The 22,988-nt window shown below is 43.6% G+C and overlaps 1 protein-coding gene across 5 annotated transcripts in view; it reads right to left on the reverse strand.

The window, feature by feature from the left end:
• SEMA5B (semaphorin 5B) overlaps positions 1 to 22,988 on the reverse strand; it is a 281,838-nt gene that overhangs the window by 33,825 nt on the left and 225,025 nt on the right. For all 5 annotated transcript variants that reach the window (XM_056349625.1, XM_056349623.1, XM_056349624.1 and 2 more), the window contains 3 exons: positions 10,534 to 10,651; positions 4,327 to 4,508; positions 1,050 to 1,193 (listed from right to left, as the gene is read on the reverse strand). In XM_056349625.1, coding sequence (XP_056205600.1) covers positions 1,050 to 1,193; positions 4,327 to 4,508; positions 10,534 to 10,651 — 444 coding nt within the window. The remainder of the gene's footprint in view (positions 1 to 1,049; positions 1,194 to 4,326; positions 4,509 to 10,533; positions 10,652 to 22,988) is intronic.

Below are 22,988 nucleotides of genomic sequence, written 5' to 3' on the forward strand. Positions count from 1 at the left end.
CTTTTCACATGTTGCTGCTTGGACCCTAAGAAGCCAGTGTTTGCAACTGGAGCTGAACTAGATGCTATACGCATCTAAAAGCAGGCCCTAAATTAATGCTATGTCATGTTCAAGGTAACTTTAATTTTGTTCAGCTTTTTAATCAATATTGTTCTCAAACTGAATCACATAGGACTGCAATTGACTCGGATGCAGTCTTTAAAACCCAAAAAGGACCATTGTGAATGGCCACAAATCAAACCAAACATTAAAACGTCTCGAATCAAAAAAGTTAAATGAATTGCCCTTTGTATTCTGAGAAAAGCAGAGAGATCTGTCTTAAGTGACCACTCAAGGGACAAGCAACCGCCTACTTCCAAGCAAAGGTGGCCTTTAATGAAATGTCAAATCTGGAAACCAAATGGGGATGCCTTGAAGCATATGTTTGATGAGGGGCCGGGCTTGAAGAAGCATAATAGTGCAGATAGCTCTGTAGGTTCAAAAAGTATTGTCTTTTAGTTATTTTGCATGACATTTTCTCAGTTTAGAGGGGAAAAAAAATATGTTTTTCTGATGCCATGCCCTGCAAAAACTCAACCTTGAATCTGTGAGTTAAGCTATATTTTGTCTTGAACTTCTTTTGGTGCATCAGCACAATTAGTAGAGAATGATGCAATTAGCAATGAAAGCTGCACATACACAACTGTGTCCTCAGAGATGGATCAGAACAATGTAACTGTATCTACAAACTCCACACTGCTAACAGCAGGCACAGCTTCTCCTTTCCTTGAGGAAGCCAGCCCTCTGTTTGGGGAGCAGGAATACTTGTGAAGGCCTGAAAGGTCCTGCCTGAGAGTGAAGGCAGCTCCGAAGTCTCTGATGTTCACAGGCTCATGGAAAGAGAGTGGCCACGCGTGTGAGCAACCTCATCCCTCCCAGGCTCTGGAATTCCTTCCACCTTGCTCATTCAGCCAAACAGCCTTAATCTGCATTCACATAAGAACCACCATTTCCAACTGCCAACATTATAACCACAGAGGTGAACACGTGGCATTGTAGGCATCTCTTACCTTTCTTCCCTGCTTTGTCCGACGCAGACCCTGCCCCCATACCGTGGAGCAGGGTTGCTGCAGGAACGCTGGCGGACCTGAAAGCCTATCCCACAGGAGGTGCTGCACGGGGCCCAGGAAGACCAGGGTGTCCAAGCGCCATTTCTAACAAAGAAGGTGAGAGAGACAACAGAGGATGGGGGTGACCTAATGGTCTGCCCACATCGTGCCATGCTTAATAACAAAACACATAAGGTACTGACAGGGGAATCATGGAACACATTGGAGAAGAGATTATTTGTTTCAAACAAACTTTCTATTGGTGGAGATTTAGAAAAGGGAGCTTCAAAAAGTGCTTAGCATTGGCCTCACTTTCCTCCCATTAAAGTCTTTAAGAATTGGAAAGGAAGGGAATGAAGCCAATGCTGATGATTTTGAAAATGACTCTTAGAATTTGCTGGGCAATAGTGTGGTTGCTGTAACTCTCACTGACTATTCCCCCATCATCTCCCCCGGTCTCATAACCCCTTTTTTCTGAGCCATGGTTGATCCCAAAATATCTCCTGGACTCCTATGCACAGAGTGCAGGTTTTGAGGCTCACGAATGCCTGTTGTGCCAAAGGATGTAAAAAACTCTGCCCTCAGCTAATTCAGTAGGTACTGATGCTTTAAATCTCTAACAGCAATACTACTGCCAGCTCCCACGGGTTTATCACAACCCTCGTAATATTTGATGTTTTCCTAAAGCTTTCAGCATTGAATTGTATTAAGTGTAAAGCTCAAATTTCATTAAAAGTAAGAATAATTGCTTCTAGCTTTCATGGCCGCCTGCAAATGCCACTGTAGTGTGACCTTAAATCCGTCGAAATCAGAGGCAATTGAGAGCTCAGAAGCAGGATCGAGTCTCATGGTTTAATGAGTGATCACATCTCTGCTGAGCAGTGGTAGCTTAGCCTGAAGCAAATGTGATGTAAAGCCCCCTTAGTTCACACCTCAGCGACAGAGGTGTCAGCAAATGTTCTGTGCCTTGCTCCTGCGACAGGCTGAGCACGTGCAGGCAGCCGGCTCCTGTGACGCTGCTGCCATGCAGGGACTCAACCGTGTGCTTACACAGAAGCTAGCATTTTCATCTTTAAAATCTTGCACTTATTAAAGCTCACCTTCCTCTGATTTGGCAGTACTACTGAACCTTGGAGCAGGAGAGGAGGAACTGTATCTCATCTCTTCTGTGATGCAGGTTTCATTTCATATGGAGCCAGTGGCAATGCTCTATCTTACAGAACTGCCTAATCTTGACACTTCACTACCTTAAGCCAAAAAAATCTCATTTGTTTCGTTTTTTTTTTTTTTCTAACAAAGAAAAAGCTTTCTAAAACGTCTAGTCAAAAAACAACTCAGGTGCTCTCTGGTTCTTGAGAGCTAAGCTTGAAAACAGATGTTAATTTTCAAAGCATTTACTGAACTAATAACGTTGCTGGCAAGAAGTATTTTCTGGCACAGCACCAATCAGGGCAAAGCATGAAAGGTAAAACCCACATTGCCCTTCACACTTTTTGTATTTGTTATCAACTCTTGCCTGTTCTTGGCAGCTTTATTTCAGAACCCTGTTAGTCGTTTCTCCCTGCCTTCTCTTTTTCTCTCATCCCTCGCCCTCCTTCTTTTCCTCTCTCCCACCCCAAACAAGGTCAAAGACCAAGAAACTCACTTATATAAAAATCCTACTATTCCATCTTATTCTGCCATGTTTTAAGCCACCTACTACCTCCCCACTCCTTAACCCGAAGGAAGAAGTATATGTAAAATCACAAAACCAAAAGAAAACAATCAAACAGGAGGTTGCTGTTATTGCAGCAAAAAAAGGGGAAAGTAATTTCTACTAAAAATTCCCCCCAAACCCAACAATTCTCAGCATCTATTCGTGTTTCAGGATTTTTACAGAAATAGACACCTTCCATTTTCAGATTGCAAGCTTTCTAATAGAACTCATCTTTAAGCATCCTGCTCCCTCTTTGCAAAAAGAAATCTTAGTGCCATATGATGTCAATTAAAGGAAATTTGAGGGCTGAGGCCTATGTGGGATGACCAGATGTCCCTATTTTTCAAACCATGCTGCTTTCTTATGTCTTAAGATTGAATAATCTTTTTTTCATCCCCTTCTTAGAAGCTGTTCCTGCCTCTTTTGCCATCAAAGCAGTGCTGAGAAACTCATCCCACTGGCATGCTTTCCATTTGCCGCTGCCATTAAAAGCCTGCCTGGGGAAGGCTCTGCTCAGCCCATGGTGGCAGCCCAGGGGCAGGGGTGACAGCATGCCTTTTGGGCAACACAACCCACAACTGGAAGCAGAGATGCCAGTTAAAACATGAGTATTGCTGAAGTTTTGGTGCCAAGACCAGCACTGATCTCCAGGGAGGAGTCAAGAGACAGCTGTCCTTAATGGAACGAATGTTTATGGAGAAGATAAAGTAGATAAAAACTGTATTCCCAGTATTTACGAACATATTGGCTGGCCCCACCCTGGTTAAGTAGTGCTTACGCTATTCCATCTCCATGACATGATGTAGTCTGAGGGTGGTGGAGTAACATGGACGCAAACACTGTGGCTATGTTTGGGCACCTGACCAGAAGACATTTAGCTTCCATACTGCTCAGGCATGAGCTTCAGGCTTCCCTGAAAAGGCAGCACTTTGACACAAGCTGAGCTACATGCATTATTTAAGTGCTGTCCCCAGCAGGCAGGCCTCTTAAGCTCTATGCTACTTGCTGCCAGATGATGATGTGTGCTTGAACCTAGCCAGCATGCTGCAGACGGTTCACAGACTTGCAGAACAAGGCAAACAAGCCTTGCTCAGAGGTTGGCTAGACCGTGTCTTCACAAGCTTTGCTCTGAAGGAGCTCTGCTTGCTTTTGGCCATGCAACTTTGGAATCCAAACTCTAAAAAATGACGAGCATATTGGATTTTTTTTTTGGCTTATTGCTGTTCACTTGGCTAACACCTACCTCTGCCTTACCTCCTCCTGATGGGTCACTACTCACTGTACAGTTGGGGGAAACAAAGGCACAGTGTAGGGAAGGTTAATGTGTACACTGATTTGGGGTGCTGGTTGTCCAAGAGCCCTGGCTGAAGGCCCTTCTATCAGAGCCTTTGGGCTGCTTGATTTTTCACTGATTTCAAGCTGGACCTCACACATACTTCAGTTTGGCTGGGATACAACATGGTCACAGAAACACAAGGAGTTAAGCTGTGGATGGGCACAACTCTTGTTCCCTTTCTAAAAAGCACAAAGATGCTGAGGTACCTTGAGCAATTTGCAACCTCAATCCTGGCCCCTTCACAGCTGCGACCTCCGCAGCGAGGACGAGGGCTGTCACATGAACGTGACCTACACATACAGGAGCCTGTGCTGTCCCCATCCGAATGCTCACACAGTTGCCATGGGGACCAAGGTCCCAATCTTCCATTTGTTGTCAGGTTTTTCACCTAATTTTAAAAGAAAAAAAGGTCATTAATAACAAGTTTACATTTCTGGAGACAGCCCCACAATAGAAATGCCAAACAAAGCTGCCAGCAGGATTAGGATGCAGTTTAGATGGGAGCTGCCTGTACTTGCAAGCAGGATTCAAAACAGAGGGTTGTTTTCAGACAATGCAGCATCAATATTTACCCTCCAAATTCCACCCCGCATACTTAACGTGTATGCACAGGTGCCCGAGCCAACCCAGCCAGCACCACACCAGCAAGCACCCATCTGCCACGCCACACAACCACTGCACTCCCTCGTCCCACGTTGCACAGCTTCAGCCTTTCAAGCAACACAACAGCCAGTGCTGATTGCCCCCACTCCATTATACCCCTCCCTCTGCAGTGCTTGGGACTGCTCCTGCAGAATATTTTCCAAGCTAGCGTTCGTATAACCATAGTGACCAGCTGAGACCCGAGCCTTGCTGAGTTTGGCCCTGCCCAAACACGCAGTAAGAACTGGCTCCCCTTCTAAGCAGAGCCATAGCCTAAATGGCGAAGGGGGGTGAAGAGTAGAAAGTGAAGGGGATGGTGGTGACTAGAATTAATGCTGAGGATCACATAGTGGGCTAAAGAGCAAGAATTCCTCTCGAGGCAATTTACAGACCAGACCACGCTGCCGCCTGTTTCCTCTGCCCTTTGCTTCATGCCTGTACAGCCCCGAACAGGCTGGGGCTTGAGCCTCCTGTGCATTGTAATGAAGAAGTAAAAATACGATAGTCGTGGCTGACCAAAAGCATGAGACACTATTTCAGCCTAGGACTGGTGAAGACCTTCCAGGAGACAGGGTGTCAGAGCTTGCTCCCCTGTGCCTTGTTTTAACCAGTGCTGCTGGGTGAGCCTGTGCCAAGGGCTGGGGGAGCAGCTGCTGGGACCATCGCCACCAAGGCTGACTTGAGAAGATGAACACTGGCAGCTCCTCCCGGGATTGCACCCAGACCACCGCTGCCTTCTTCTGCCCGACTCCACCACTACTGTAAAAACCAGCAACGCTAGGACCACGTCTGGAAAGCTGCCCTGAGCACCCCTGCTCTGGCTTCCTCTCTGCTCCTGACTTCAGAAACACAAAGCAGAAAGACATCCACACTGGCCCTGCCTTGGTACACCTGTTTCCTTGCTCCGGCGCAGCCCCATGATGCACTCTCCGCTGGTGGCTCCCTCCATCCTCATGTCCCAAAGTGCAGGGCCTCAGGGCCTCGCAGGTGGGATGTCACAAATGGTGGCTGCAAACAAATTGCTTATCCCCATTGGCATCACCCATGGGGTGGTGGGATGCTCAGCAGCTTCGGTAAAACTGCTGGCAAAGGCAACACTGGACTTGGCCTCGGTGTTTTACACCGGGAAGGGTGAAGAAAGGAAGAGGCTCCGGCTCCGTTGAAGAGCCCCAGCCCCAAATCTGTGCCATGCTTCACTGAGCTCTGAAGTCAGCAGGATCAGTCCCCTGGGTCACCCCAGGGGGAAAGAATTTCTCCTGCTTTACAGACAAGGAAAGCGAGGCATGGAGAGTCTGCGAGCCTGCTTGGGAGCTACACAGGGAGCCAACCACAGCCACGGGAGATACACTTTCAAACACTCATCCTCTGAAACACGCTGCTCTGTGCTTACCCTCCAACACTTTAAACTCACAATGCACCTCTGGTGGGCTGTCATCTTCCCATCTCACCCATCTACAGCAGCATCAAAAATACACAGCAGTAGCATGGAAGTAATTTAGATCTGCTACTGTGCTCATCAGGCTGCAGTTGGGGGGTTTCAGGCATCTGTTGTAAACCTTTGTTTGCAATAGATTATCATGTCGTCGTAAAGATTTGCTCTGGGCTGCAGGTTACAAGGCAAGATGCCCAGAGAAGAGAACACTGGGTTTTGTTGTTGTTTTAAACATTGTTTAAAAATCAATACCGTTGGGTTGCTAAAAGTCGGGGGGAAAAAATATCAGAAGAACTACTTTGAGATATTTAATACTGGATTTCCTCCTGCTTTACAAAAGTCATAATCCAAGTACTGGATCATTTCTATTCATTTTTGAGCCAGAAAGCCTTGCTGATTCCAGCAGGGAGTTCTGTTCAGAAATAAATGGTATGATATGGCCCATGGCTTCAATTAAAAAAAAAAAAAAAAAAAAAAAAAAAAAAAAAAGAGCTGACAAATAATTATTGGCTCATAAGTGATACTGGGAAGTAACCCAAAAATTAAACAAATAAGCATCCATAACCAAAATGCTGAGATTTATAAACACGTCACGTTTTGAGTGTAAGAAGTTTTTATACTTAAGAAATTACATATGGATTATTATTCCATCTTTAAATTCATAAATATACCTTCAAAAGAGCAAACTTGGGAAGTGGGATAAAACCCCATATGAACTGATCTTTTTCAGGAATACCTTTACAAGGCAAATCCTTTGTAGCCAACACAGTGCCCATCAGACAGAGAGGATGTCTTCAAAAACACACGTGATCAAATGTCCTTCTCTCACCTGATAATATTAGCAGTTCCAGAGTTTTCATATTTTATAAACAGCCATACTTCCACCAAAGGCATCACCTTTTCAGTTCTTCCCTGTAGCACCTAAAGGTTCCAGTGCAGGAACTAAAAATTCAGACTGACCATTCCTACCACTCGCTACCGGGATATTTTCAATGTTTATTCTGATATTACAGGTAAGACTAGCAGCATTCCTTGTTCTTTCGACTCATCTATTCTTCCTCTTAGGATTCAGATGTCAACTGCTTGTAACTTTGCCAAGCTCTGATTATTTCAGCTGGAAGTTTACATGTTGGCTGTTTGATAGAAGCCGAAACTTCTACAAAGCTTCAGTCAAACTATTTCAGCCATTTCTAAAACCAAATCTAGGGGGAAAGAACTTTTATAAGTAGCAACCTTTTCCTTGAAAAAAGCTAGTTTTCAGAGCAAGGGACTGAACTTCATGCCCTTGTAACACCTTTTTGCAATTTGCATGAAAAGCCATTCTAATCTGCCTAGAGTATAGAATCCCTGGGAGGTGAGGAGGAAAATTCCCACTTTTCAGAGCCTCATAGATTTTGATCCTGGCTCCTGAAGTCTTCTCTGTGCACTGGGCTTGCCTCAGTGTGGGCCAGAGCAGAATTATCCCAGCTACTGCAGTTCTGAGTGGCTGAGCCCATGTGAATTCAGAGCAGGGTACAACTCTGCTAGACAACCCAAAAAAGAAGTGGGGAGACTGGCACTGATTAGCAAGAAAATGGGGTAACATGGAGCAGATGACAGATGACTGAGATAGGGGTTTGCTGGACACACAGAGTGGGACTGGGATGAAAACCTGCGAGGAAGAGCATCATTGGCTTGGGATAGGTTGGACTGTACACTTTATTGGAAATACTCAGTTCCTGACTTGCCAGCCTCCATCAACAGTAACTCCATGTGTTTGGATAATGGCATTTGTTAGGCAAATCTACCTTTCCTGCTGGTGGCTCATGTTGGCATCAGTAAGATATTACAAAGTATGATGTGGCTTTTTTTCAGTTTTCCTAAAACCAGAAAGTACCTCATTCCCATTTTCCAAGGCTAAGAAGCAGCAGTGTGCAATCACGTATTCAGGACTCCCTGATATGGCACATGCACATAGACAGGAACGAAGAGCAGCATGGCCAATTTGTGTCCTATCATTTCTTAATGTTAAAATGTTTGACATTGCAACCTTAGCAACAAACCTTTAGGCAGTTCTAGGTGTTCCCTGCTAATAACATGTATTAACCATTGCCCAATGTTAACACTATATGATTAGCCTTCTATCTAAGGTCCCTTAATACTGAAATTTGAGAGTGGGCATTTGTGGTATGATGTAGTGCTTTACAAAGATGTTCAGACTAGATCTGAGCAAGCTTGTTTGCACTAGAGCAGCAGTCAAGTTGTGTTAGTGTTGTGGTTGACTCACACAAATGCCTGGCCCCTGTAGGATATAATTCGGTAATACAACAGTTCTGGCTTTAAAAGTCGCTGCATGCCAGTCTCTCAGCTGTGCCAGGACATCTGTTTGTGGGCTAGGCTGGAGAACTCACTGAAATTATCTGGGTTAGGAAAAGTTTATTTGGGAGGGGTGCTTTTAATCTATGCCATGTCACACTTGACTGTGATCTCACATACAGCTGTACTAGCACAGCTGAGCGCCTGGTGCTTGGCCCAGAAAAGTAGGGTGAGAGAAGTCACTTCTTAAGACAGTAACTCATCCAAGCAAACTCCCAGACAGTCTTTTTCAGGAGTGGAATTTGGCATTGGGTCACTGCATTCCCCTACCTTTCCCGTGGTCATTTGCACTTGCTGTCCTAGACTCTTGCCCCTGTTGACTACGACCTTTACCCTGCATTGAACACAAGGAGATACACGGATATTGTTGTAGGTGCTTAACTGAGCCACCCGCTCCACACCAGGGGTGAATTCATTCCAGCAAGGGGCAGTGGAGAAAGAAAAAGAAAGCACTTGCATGTAGATTTTAAACAGCTTAGCAGCCCGTCAATCAAAGAGCACAAGGCTGATGTATGCACCAGAATGAGAGCACCTACACGGAAAATAATCTACAATGGAAATGCTAAAACAAATGTAAGACTAGTGCTACAAGAACAGCCAAGGCTCCTGAATATTCTGTGCCGGGTTTTTAATGACCTTGAAACAATGACCTGGAGCAGCCTGTTCCCTAGTGCACACCACAGCAGACATTCAAACTAGAGGATTAACACCTCACACACCTATCAACAGACACAGGCATTAAGCAAGACGAGATAGCAGCATGGGCAATCAAGAAGCACTGCATCCCAGTTCAACACAGGAGGGTTATAAGCACACAAGCCTCTGAATCCAGCAGTGAAAAACTTAAGCCTGCCAAGCTGAGGATGGATTGAAGTAATGACTAATATTTCCTGGGAAAATATCTGAGAAGTAAGGAAGATAAGGGGAATAAACATCCCAGCGTCTCCAGACAGAAGTAGCATATTGAAGATATAACCCATCCTTCCCTCTCATGCTATCTACCAGATTTAGCAGTATTAACATGCTAATAGACATTAGATAATAACAATGGACATTAATGAGCATTTCTCCCCCCACAATTTATTTAACAAGACTGGTTTTCCTCCGCAGCCAACTTGCAGGTATGCTTCAAACAGCAGGAACTAAATTTGGCTAGTCGGCTTCTGGGGATCACAGCCAGGAACTGGATATTGTCATCAGAGGAGGGTGGGTGGGTAGGTTGGAAGGGAGCTGGAGAGGCAGTTCAAACTGATTCAACCAGAGACGCTTCTTTTTTTAACTGCTGCATCTGATGGAGACCAGGGCAAGGAAGGAAGACCATCTCCTTGTAATATCATATGGATTTGGTCTTTAGTCTGCTGAAGTGAAATTGGGACCCAACACTCTCGCATTCTGTCTCTCGGTTACACTGTCCCCTTCACTTCTGTTCTCTAGTATGTACTGTATCTTTTGTCTCCTTCTGCAAACCGCCCATGCATGCCCTATTTCTCTGCTGCTCCCCAGATGCCTCTTACTGCCAACGCAACACTTCTTCACCGGTGTTGTCTCCTGGGGCCAGCTCAGGGATCCAAGAGCAAATTTAACTGAATGCTGTCCAAGGATGCTGCAGTCAGCTATTCTGATTTCTCCAACCTGCAGGGAAGCCAAGGAAATGGTGCAGACAGTGGAGGAGCTCAGGTTTCATCTGGGGCTTACATGGTTCTCAGCAGTAACCCAACAGCATAATCCAATCTTCTCCACTCGAGGCATGGGCGGGCATGAGGAGGACAGAATGATTGCTTTGGGATCCCTCCTCTGGAGAGAATACATTTGGAGGTCTCTGTGTTCTAAACAAGAGGCTGTGACCAGGTATAAATGTCTGCCACTGGGTTCCCCATGCTCTCCTAACAGCCAGCCCTCATCAGGATGCCACACACTCACTTTCACACATATGCACACACTCACACACCAGTATATATAAAATATTTCTGCTCCTTCCACTTACTGGGCACTCAGTAATATTTTGAGTCCACAGGCTCATGTTGGAGCTGTCCTCAATGGTGGTGCATCGCTTCTGTTTGTTATCCCAGCCACAATAGGGGTCTCTGGCTCCTAGGCATTCCCTGCATGTGCAAAGAGAAAAGATTAAAGTTCTTTAATACTGTCTAGCTCTAAAGACACGTATTCAAGTACAGTGCTTGTATATGACAGCTGTCAACTGCACCGAGGCTCAGCAGAAGAAACAATTTCTTCTAAGCAGAGGTTTACCTGCTTGGAAGGGGAGAACAGCTGAATAGAAGGGTGATAGGACACAAAGCAAATATCACTCATAGGAGCTTGTAGATTAAAAATCAGTTCACTCCTCTCCAAGGCCTAGGGAAAAAAAATGACTTTACAAATTTTAGTCAAAGAACGCTTGTCATTGAGATATCTTTGTGCCCCCATGTAGTCACTCAGCAGGCCAAATCTCACACAAAGCAACCTCTGTGAGTATGTTTTCTGACACTGTGTCCATCCAAAGGGGTTAGACAAGCAGAATTAGCCAATGGACCAGTAATAAAGGCTTTCTATTAGTCTTGGCCTTTGCTGGAACAATGGTTTCATTTATAATCCCAACATCAAGATGTCAGTTTGGAAAAGTCACAGCAGAACATTATTTCTAAGCTTTTGGCTTTGAACACTGCTGTATTCATTTTCCTCCTGTATCCATATTTACAGGCTAAGTGTGTGTTCCCAACATGTGAGCTGCTAAAGAAAAAGAACTAGGGTCACTACTGCCACTAAACAGAGAAGGTCAGTCACAGAATTAGTCTGTACCAACAAAATTCAGCTGTATTGGTTGTTCCCATGACTTGCTTTCAAATTATTAATTTTCAAGCCACATCATACATGTATTAGTGAAAGACAAAGAAGAGAGGACTAAACCTAAAAAGATGCACAACATTATTTTTTTATTCCACTGATCCATTCTCTTCTAGCAAACAAAAGGCTGATAGGATCTTTCCAAAAGTCCCAAATGATTTGAAAACTGCCTAATAGACAGCAGCAAGGGACCAAGGGGAAAAATTCAGTTCAAGAAGCTAAAGACGAGAGTAACAAAATGTATTCTAAGGGTAGGTATCAGTATGATAAATGAAACATTAAAAAAAAAAAAAAAAAAAGAATTAAATGCAATGAGATGTGAACTGTTCCCTCACAAAAATCTTTGAAATCCTATTAGCCCGTAATCAGCCACAAATGAAAAAGCAAGTCCCTTAAGCACAGCTCAAAACATTCCTTCAGTCTGTACTGACTCCACAATGATTTGCCCCAAATCAGACCCCAGATTGTTTTGCTGTCTGGTACCCATTGCTTTACATATATATGTATATCTATCCACACACACGTGTATATATTTATATCTCAATCGTGAGTTTCTAGTTTGCTTCTACGTGGCAGCTTCCTGTATTTTCTCTACTAAAGATTTCACACACAGCATTGTAAGGAACATAACTTCCTCTTTCATGCTTTAGGAAGGTAGTTACAATGACTGTCTCTACTACATTTTTCTGTCAGCTGCTTCTGCACACCCAAGGAAAAGGCAAAGATGATTTTGTGCAAGCCTCGGGTAACAGAACATCAAATATTTGCCTAGAAAAGACTTGAGATCCTCAGTCCAAGGACACAGAAGGGACATGTCCTGCTCTGCTCATTACTCTGGCACAGGACCCCCATCCTGCTGTTTTGGCAACCCACACTGCCCTCACCCATGAAGCGGGGCTGCCACCACGTCCAGAGCAGCCTTTGCCACCCAGCAGCCCCTCAGCAAGGGCAGCACCCAACTAATTACGGAGCAGACACCAGGGCATCTTCCCACCGTCTTCAGCAACTCGGCAATTCAGGGGGAAACTGGGCAGTTTCCAGAGAGAAGAATAAGAATAATAGAAGCAAGGTGGGGAGGAGAAAAAACAGGAAAAAAAATCCTGCTTGTAGTTAGATAGCCTTTTGGTCAGGCTTTCAGACCTCAACACCATGTACACGCTATTGTTTCCAACTGCACGAAGCCATTTCATAGGCACCCAGCAAGCTGAGAGAGGTCATTGTAATTCATAACAAGGAAGGCTGTTGTGAGCATCACCCTGTTATGATACACATTTTCTCTGAATTTAATTTATAGGAAAACATGTGCTGCATAAATTCAGGAAATAATCTCCATATGTTCTGTGCTGCAGCCCTCAGCCACTCCACAGGCTGCAATATATCCCAGTTAGGCAGTGACCACTTTGCTGGCACTATCATAATGTATGTCATGTAGTTAATGTGCTGCTCTTGGCCGAGAGTGGCGAGCTACAGATCCCTAACGGTGCACTCAATGAATCACAGCCTGTGGTCCCCTGCCACTGCCACTGCCCCCCAGCTGACAGGCCATCAGAACCCAGCTGCAGAGCCACCAGAAGGCCATGGTACTGGGCCCCAGGAAAAGCCCGGCACGGTGCTTGTTGGCGGGGAGCTACGGCCATCCCACACTGCACCGTCCCTGTGCTCTGCATCCTGGGTGTAATGAATTCCTACCCAGGCCGGGCTTTGCTGGGTTGTCAAGACATGCAGTCTGTAATTTAACAACCATCAAAGCCTCGGACTTCTTCCTGTCTGACAGCAGGCCCTCAAAACCATTTGAAATCTAAACCCAAAATAGCTGTGCTGTCTGCCTCCCTTCAGGGTTTGAAGCCCAGTCATCTGCCTCAGTTCTGCTGAGAAACCCATCGTATCAGCTGACAGTGATACACTTAAGGGTGAGGAGGAATGTATTTACTTACTACAAAATTTGCTCTATTTTTTTCCTGTTGTAAGAGGAAAAGCATCACAATGTCCATTACTGCAAAAGAACAACATTTCTGGCAAATACTCTAAGTGAACACTTCAAAATCCAACCTAATTTATACCCTTATCTTTAGAACACTTATATATATCTCCCTATTGATGTCATTAAAAGATAAAACCACAAACACACCAAAAGACAAATATATATATATATATATATGCATACACATACTCACAGATCAAAATGCTTCAGAAATACGCTGTCATTTTTAGTAGAACAAGCACCACGGTGTGGAAAATTTAAAGATATCACAGCATTTCCCTGTGCTCAGAACACAAAATGAATTGAAATGTTTACATGTAAATACCATTTTGTATTTTGACGCTGCTGAAAACTCTCACACAGGCTGCAAGACTCAAAGTCTTGCAGGGCAGTATGTAAATACCATGAAATAAGATACAAAGGAGTTTACATGCTATAAGGAAATTTTGATGTCTCAAAGGCAATGGGACTTCTGCCACTGGCTCAGTGGGGCCAGATTTCATACCATACATACAGGGAACACCACACCCAGGTCTCCTCAGTGGCAGGCTGGGAATGCCTCAAGGAGCTAACAACACACTATTGTCTCCCACCATAATTCACACAGGTAGCGGGAACTCATTATCCCTGAAGACTTACCAAGCATAGCAGGTTAACACTGGCTACATTAATGCTAATGACTTAGTTAATGAAATCCCACAAAGTAGGATGCTTGTTGAAGTAAGATGGTGATGATACCACATGGTCCGTGTCCCCGCCATCTACTAACCACAGCTCATTCAGTGAGGACTCAGGAGAATACTTCTTGATGGATATCTAAGAGGTTGGATTTATTATGACAGGGCATTACTATCAATAGCGATACACTTTATTTCATTGCCTTGCAATAAATGTCTTATCTGAGGCATAAAGGCATACACTGAAAATGCTCAATTCAAAAACAATTCCATTTGTATCTCCTATTCAAGGTATTTTTTTCTCCAGTTCCTTATTCTCACTTACCAAGGACATTTGCATGAAAATAAGATCTTACTCATAAGAGCTCACCTGCTGCCTGCTGTTTGGGGGCTGTAAGCCTCCCTGTTGTTGACTGTTGCAATCATTTCTACAGCAATGATCTGGGATAACACAAAGGATTAAGACTCTGTAAGTGGGGCACTATCCACAGCCTGCCTATTACTCAAAAGAGTTTTTACGGGGCCTTTGAAACCTGGCAGTGCTGAGTCTTCCCGAATAGCATGTGCTGTTAAAAGGTTTCTGTTTCCAAGATGCTGGTCCTGCTCAAGGTCTCCTTTTCTGTAATAGCCTGAATGACATCTTTCAGAATCTTCATTAAAGCTTAAATGTCTGTAGTTCAAAAGTTTTTCATTCCCACTTTAATTCGTTCTGGGTCTAGATAACTTCCTTCTTCTTTTGGTCATTTTTCCCACAGAGTTAAAACTTTAGACTGTGTAATAAATGGATTAGCAAACCGACAGAACCAAACTGAAGAGATTAAGCTTCGGCAGACCAAAAAAAGGAAAGAATTACTGCAGCGTCTTCCCATTCTTACTACCAGACAGAAGACACACAAAAATGCCATTTTGTACCAAAAGCCACAGAACTCTCACCCAGAGCATTCAAACTGAAGGATTCTGCTCCTCTCATCTGCCAGGACATGCTTGTTCTCCCAGTTTTTCCTCCCTCTCTTCTCATTTACCTCTTTCTCAGCAAATAGGAATGGAACGACAGGACGTGATGATCTGCAGAGACCAGGCTCTAGACCCAAGGACTGAGAAGCTCCCTTCCCAAACTGTGTTTGCTCACAAAACCCTGCTACTGCGCCAGGAAAGGGTTCTGTATTTTTTGGTTTGATTCTGATTAGTTTGGAACCTGCACTGAACATCATGTTGGCCAGGGAGATTCAATAACTGTCACAGACCCAGTCCTTTAAACCCCCATTGGCATCACCAGGTAGTTCATTAGAGGCACAGAGACAGCAGCACTATCAGCTGGTGCAGTGCAAACATTTATAAGCCTGGCCCTGAAAGGCACTGAGCAACACTTTTCTGTGCTCAGCATCTCAGGAGCATGGGCAGCACAGGAGTTCACCTTGCTCTTTTGGCAAATAAGACCTCAGAATTTCACACTGGTTTGTTGCAGTCTTCGAGCAGTTAACTCCAGGGGAACAGCCTTTTGCAAGCAGTAAGGGGGTTTTAGCTGTGTCTCTTAGTTGTGAGCACGAGGCTGTGTTTGGCAGACAGGCATTTCCCGACAAGGTTAGCTTACTGTCCCATTGCTATCAACCTGCGGAGGGGATGAACTAAACAAATAATCATATTAGCTTCCAGCCAACCAAATCATAATTACTGACAACCTCAATAACCCGTGCAAGGAAGAATGGACTTGTGTCTTCCCTAAAGCCAGATGGCATGAAAAGAGAAGAATAAGAATCAAAAGGATGTTCATGGCTTAAGAAAATAAGATTAGAAAGGGAAAAAAAGCACCAGACCTTCAAACAGTCCCTCTAATTTTGATACCTTTAAAAATTCAAACCGCAGAGATGAGTTAGTGATCTGTACAAATCCATTATCTCTCCCCACTGAGAAGAGAAGCCAAGTGGAACTGAGCTGCTTTAGTCAGACGCTGGTCAAGTAGCAGCTTCGTTTCTCAGCTGGTTAATACAACATATTCCGTGCCAGATGCTGCTGCCCTTTCCTCAAGATGAGTAGCCACATACTTCACAAGTAATTAATGGGGCTATTTGTGGAGCAGGGCACTAGTCAGGAAGAGCATACCACACCTCACAGGTACCACCACTGTGGGGGCTACAGTTGACGTTAATCTGGACAGACAAGTTTGGTATTTTGGCATTTGGTATCAGACACAGAGGCAGAGAAGCTGAAGTGTGTGTGTTTGTCTGCGTGTGTAATTTATCACCCACACAAGCTTAGCATCAGTGATTGCTGCTCTGCACGTGATTTGTTTAGAATGCATAAATTAAAGCCATGGTGTAAAACAATCCCTAAAATTGAAGTCCATTTACGAGCCAAACACATGTAACTTACTTGAATGAAGCAGTGCAGAGACAGAGGATTTTCAGAGGCAGTTTCTTCTCATTTTCCTTTCCACATCAGAGACCTTGGCTTGCTAGTTTCCACCTCCTGCCATACCACTTTCAATATCACTTTAATTGATTGTGGTGTTGTATAGTGCCTTGCACAATCAACACAACAAACTATTCAATTTCTTACTTTCTGACATCCCATTCCATCATCTTTTAGCAACAGTGACTTCTTTATTGGATAGGTGTTTATTTTTATTTTTAAAGCTGTGAAATAAACCAACATTGCATTTATTCAAATATGAAGATTAATGCCATCCCAAGAAAAATTCTGATTAAATCTGGATTTATGTTTACATCAATAAAAAAGATGAATAAGTGTTCCTCCACAAACACTGTTAGAAGAAACTCTTGTCACTGTGCCAAACAAAACTGACCTCTAATAAAAACAAAAGTACAGAGAGCCTCTGACTACCAGTGATGGGATCAGTCATCCACAAGAAAACTCAGATACTATTAAAGTCCTAATGAAAGGAATAGCCAGAAGGAATTCCTGAATGCAGGGTATGCTTGTCTGGATTGCGAAGCACAACTATTTCCTAGCCTCCACAGGCTTTTGAGCCTTAAGAAAACATGCCCCCCAGGGCTGCCATATGGAAAGAGGCAGAGGGGACTAGACATCCTTTTGGAAAGGCAGCCTGGGCAAATCAGTGCACTCAAGTGTTATTCCCTGTCTCTGCCCTGTGTCAGTCTTTGTCTGGAGGCAGCTGTGATTCTAATAAGATGTACTCTGCACCTGGGTTTCTGCTCTGTGGTTGCAGATTTGAGACTTGATGTGTGAACACGGCAAATTCCTGTAGTCTGGTGGCGTAGGTGGATACAGGAAAAAAGGTAGTTTAGGCAAGAGCAAATCCACTTCTAGGGACACAGACAGGTGCTTTACATAACCTCTGCAAGATAATGATTTAAGAACACAAATTATGCTAAAATGGGAACTTAGGGAAAGAAAACTGCAAAGCGAGAAAACTTAGAAAGAAATGTGAGTGATGATAAAGAAACCTGAAAACAGTCTACAGTTGTCACCCAGGCTGCACAAAGTAATCCATATTCAAGCAGCTCCTTTGTTAAAGTTGGATTTTGTTAAGCTCTGGGTAATTATTTTCTGCTCAACAAGATGCAGATTCAACTAGACAGAGCCTTTGTAGATTAATACATGTTGGAAAAGGCAAATAACTATTAGACCACCTACTACATCCTGAGGATCTAACACACCTCTTGTCCAATGCAGAGCTATTTTAACATTGCATAAAGGGAAAAATAGTCCTGCCAACATATTCTCCATTGCTTTTTCCCACATACTTATAAAATTGCCACCAAACAACGTCCATTCCACTTTTTAACAAGAGACAACATCACTTAAGTAAATGGATATTCTTGAAATCCAGCCCTACCCCTTTGCAAACTGGAGGGTTCCAACAGAACTAAAGTACTTAGATATTTTGACATGTAAAAGACACCAGACAGTACAACGTTATGTTTTACTACAACCCATACATATTTTATATACTTATATATACTTAAACTTAAACCAACAATGATTTGCTCTGGCTCCAGACACTTCCTCCTCCCCAAACAGGTAAAATAGCATATATCTTAATAAAAAGTTAATGATGCATCTGTAGCAATATATTCATTCAGTATTAACATTGGGAACATTTCTTTTTCACACTGCTAATGCTGCCTGGAAGCTTGAGACATGAAGCAAACCAGCCATGGCAGCAGTAAGGCTGCAGACTCCACAACAGGAGCCATGTTGCTGAATATGACCATTGCCTAGAGTACAAATCTTCTGACCTAATAGCAGCAAATTGCAAGAATTGACAGATGCAATGGATATCTGCCCTGGGGCTTGCCGGTAGCTTTAGTTATTAATCTTGTTTGTATAACAATAGCATCAATGTCATCCTGACATAAAATATTCCATGAAAACTACCTGCTTTCTTGTCAGTTGCCACTGTGTTGAAACTGATTTCATATAGCCCACCTAGCAGGCATCAGATGGTAATGACTTTTAGACATCATTGATCTGAGCTGGCCTAAAGCCAGCCTGCTAGAGGTAAAAGGATCCATACACTAAACTGTTCCCGATCTTGTGAGCTAAGTCACATTGGCAGTGTGCTTTCAAAACAAGGAGCAAACAAAAGCCCTCAGCACATTGAAACTCCCCACTTTTTCCTCCCTTCCAGCAAATCCAAAGCCCCCCAAAACAAATTGGCAGTCTAGTCATGATAGTAAGGAGCAAAAGGCAGTGAGACCTGAAATTAGCTGGTTTTGCTTGGCTTTTTCTGAAGTGACCTTCATCTGTTTCAGCAGTTGTATAACCTTGGACTCTGGCTATTGCTGAATTCCCCTTCTGCCACAGGACCATTCACTTGCGGCCATTTACGTATTTTGGAGCTAAAAGCGGGAACCTGAAAGTGTACAGGCAGCTTGAAATGAACGTAAAGCATGCCACCGGCTTGAGCATTTAATAGAAATGGGAAACACTGTAATAATTCACCTGTTCAGAGCGGAGCCCCTTTTCACTCTTTCATCTTTTCTCTTTTTCAGTGACGCAAACACCAGCAATCTCAGCACAGGCTTACTCCTCAAACCCAGACTCTTGCTGGTTTCTCTACTCGCCCCACATTGCATTTTTCTCCTCACTGTTATTTGTGATTCCTTCATACTTAAACGCCATCTACAAAGTATATTTTCTTTCTTCCGTGCTATTAAAGATAATGTCAAATAAGATGAAATTGAAAACCAATCTCTCTGGCATCTTACTGGAAACACGTCCCTGCTCACTACATTACCATTTACCCTTGCCTTCTTTTTTTTTCCAATTTCAAACACACATGGCCATGTCCATTTTCCAGACTGACTGTTCAAATGAAGCTCTTCAACTACTATCCTAAAATCCAGGTTCCTTAAGACCTGTATCATCCCCTAGGATCTTAAAGGTCCACATCCTGCAAATAGTATTGATGCACTTTAACTCTACATATATAAGCAGCTATATTAAAGAAAATGGGAGTAATTGCCTGCTACAGCAGATGCAAATGTGTTTTCAGGATAGAGAAAATGGCATAATTTTGTACTTCTATTTAAAGAACACAGATCCATTTCATCTACCAAACTTCATTCTTTCCAAGAGCTTTAGCGATCATGGTTCTGTTTGATGTCTTCATTCTCTGTCAGTGGGAGTCTTGCTATTTACTTAAATGCAACCAGAATGCCAAACCAGATGTTTTGTGATTTATTCTGATGTATTATTGGACACCGTGCATGACAAAACATTGGGCTGAGCACTCTCCTTTCTGCCTATGAAGTCTTTCAAAGCTTTTCAGCATTATTGGTAGTACAATAATTAGCTAATTCCCTTGATTTTGGAGAGGCCGTATCAGCCAAAGCAGATGGAAACTGATGATTAAGCTTTATCACAACATTTTTGTAGGCTGTTACCTTTCCTTTTGCCTCAATTTTTAAAACCATGTTCAATGCATTGGCTATTTTTAAAAACTCTCAGGGAGAAGGTTTTCAAACAAAATCTGGGCCAGATTTTCAACAGCCTCGGCTCAGAAGAAGGGGCTTGATTTTTGAGGTCTTTGATGAACAATCTGGCCATCAACGTCACCTCAGCGATCTGCTGGATGCTGGGCTCCACTGAACAACAGTCTGCTTTGTTCCCTTTCCTCTTTTTAACATTTTCTCTCCTGTTCTTTTCACTGAACAATAGTTCCTTGTTTGTCCTTGGAGGAACTATCGTCATTCTGATGAAGAGGTCAGAGTATTTCCAGTCCATATTCAATTCACTCTTTCCCAAAACTGGGAAATTTTTAGATCTCTTCCCAGACTGTATTAATCCTTCAATTAAGTTCCCTAACAGTTTCACTCCTGAGATCTGGTAATCCTGTAATTCTGGTTTTGCAATCCTAAATTCAAGTGCTTCATTCCTTTTTTTACAGAGGATTTTGCACCATATAAGGAGTAAAAAAAAAAAAAAAAAAGAAAATAACAATAACCACCAAAGCAATGCTCCATGTGATATCTCAGCCCCCTTAAAGCATAGCGTGGATGTAGTACAGGGACCATACCTGGAGCTCTAGTTTTGCACTTTGGAGAGAGAAAGAGGGCAGAAAACTCCCTGCTTCTTTACTGCAGCTGCTGACACTTTTCTTCCAAAAACTCCCTGGAGCCATTTCAGGAGTTACTTACCTATATGTACTTAGTTGTCTGATCACTGGCCCAATGCTATTTAGAGGTGAATTGTGTTTCTCACACAGATCTCAAGTCATCCAATAAGAGTACTTGTCAGCTGAGTCATTTCTGCTAGCTTTGCATTAAACACCATGGCTGGAGGGGGTGTAGGGCAGAATTTAGGTCAAGTTGGAGGGCAAAAACTCAGCATCACTCAACAGTGAACTCCCTGCAACCCGGTCAAAAAAGCAGGCAGGGTTCAAATGAGAGTGTTTCACAGGCTGCGTGCAAGAGGATCTGGCTCACCCCATGGCCTCAGAAGCAGGAGGCAGGAGGCTGACCTGAGGTGGCACTCACACAACCTGATAGGATGCCCGCATGTGAGCACACCATGGCAGGGAGAGGACAGGCAAGCCAAACTATTCTCAGAACCGCACTGTACAACCCAAAAGTGCAACCCGCACCATGCAAATTTTACACAGAAAACTGGAGGGAGGAAGAGGGAAGAATGAATAGCAACATAAAGTGTGTTAAACTGCTCAGGGCAGGGAGAGCAGAAAAGGCAGGTATTCAAGAGACCCTCTGGTCTCATTCCCAAACACATTTTCTTTTTCTCATTTGAAGGTGCAATCAAGAAATGGCTACAAAATCACTCCAAGGCCTGCCTCAGTGTTTATGTCTGCTCAGAGGCCCACAGCCCTGATGCTACAAAAGGGCAATACGAAGGGATCACAAAGTGTTCCCTGCAACAATTGGCTTCATTTTCCTACCTGTTTGATTGCAACTCCTGAAATGAATAATCTCACCCCACCCTTTAAAAAAATTACTAAACTACTCCTACAGATAAACCCCACCTGAAAATAATGGTCCAGATCGGAAGTCCTCATCTCTCTAGAACTCAGATTCATGACTTTGTTTAGACACATTCTAGGGATATAGTGGTGTCAGTGAGAAAGCTGCAGTGCTGGTTCTCCAAATATCACTCCCCAAAGCCTAGGGCAGCTCGAGGTAAAAATCCAAGCTCATTTGAAAATTGCAGGGAGGTTACAAAGACTTCAAAGCCATGCAAAATCCAGCAGCAAGCACACCCAAGCTACCGCACAGCCGGGCAAAGCAGCCTTCGAAACAGACTGCATGTTCAAAGGGCTTGTAGGTTTTACTCGCATTGGACATCTTCCTAATAGTCTCCAGCGTGGGGAACGGCAGCACCTAAGCACAACAGGAAAACACACGCACAACACAGTGTCCCTGCAGCCAAGTCCAGCCTGTAAATTTGGGCAGCTGACATTACAGATGTCTTCCTCTTGCCCTGCTGCTAAGATTGGCTGTTTTGAAAGGACAGATTGAGACAGGTCAGTGAGCACACACAAAACACCGCTCAGAGACCTCAAAATACATTGGGTCAATGAACTACAGCAAGACATGGGGCTGAGTTACTGGTCACCATTTAAGAGATTAAATCGGTGCCGTGTCAATAAACAAACAGTGAAGGAGATGGCAGAAATCCTTTCCCCTTTCCACCTCTTCTCTTTGTTGCTGCCTTTTCCTTTGCCCCACTTCGGAGCCTTGGTACCAAGCCCCAAGGTTCTGAAGCAGCATGCAGCACGGCAAGGACTGCTGGAGGGGATCAATGCTAAGATCAATTTTCTCTCAATACACAATCGCCTGTTTTGGGGGAGAAGGCAGGGTGAAGGCTAGAGCTCTACCTCAGCAATCACAAACCCACATCAGCCCCCAGGGTGTAAAAGGCTGCAAAGTTTCCTGATAACATAAGGCACAGCCAAAGAAAACAAACAATGTTGTGGTATTCTTGCCTGGGAGGCACAAATTCTCCATCACCTCCAAGCTTCCTGAGCCCCCATCAGAACGATTACATTATAAAAACTGCTGAAACCAGAGCTTTTCACCGACGCCAGTCAAGAAGTCACAGCATGACAAAAAAGTAAGTGGGGGCTGTTGTAGGGGTGGGAGACCTTCTTCTCGAGGTGGCTGTATATTGGCATGTATTAAACATAGACGCAACAATAAGTAAGCAATAAATCACAGGCCAGGAGAAGTGCCAGGTGGAATGCACTGGAGGAAATTAAAACATCCTTCTCGATACAGTTCAGTATTGAAAAAAATACAAAGGAGGCCAAGTTGACTTAGCACCTACATAGCCAAGATGCTAAGGGGAAAACAGGTTCCAACATCTGCAGTTGAAAAATCTGCAGCTGGAAAATTTCCTAAAAAAAATTAAAGAGCTTACCTTAAGAAGCAATATTAGTAGCAAAAACAACCTTTTAAACAAAGAAACAAATTATGGTCCTCATTGGCTTTCCTAAGTTTTCTTCTT

The sequence above is a fragment of the Falco biarmicus genome, chromosome 8, assembly GCF_023638135.1.
Source record: "Falco biarmicus isolate bFalBia1 chromosome 8, bFalBia1.pri, whole genome shotgun sequence".
NCBI lineage: Eukaryota > Metazoa > Chordata > Aves > Falconiformes > Falconidae > Falco > Falco biarmicus.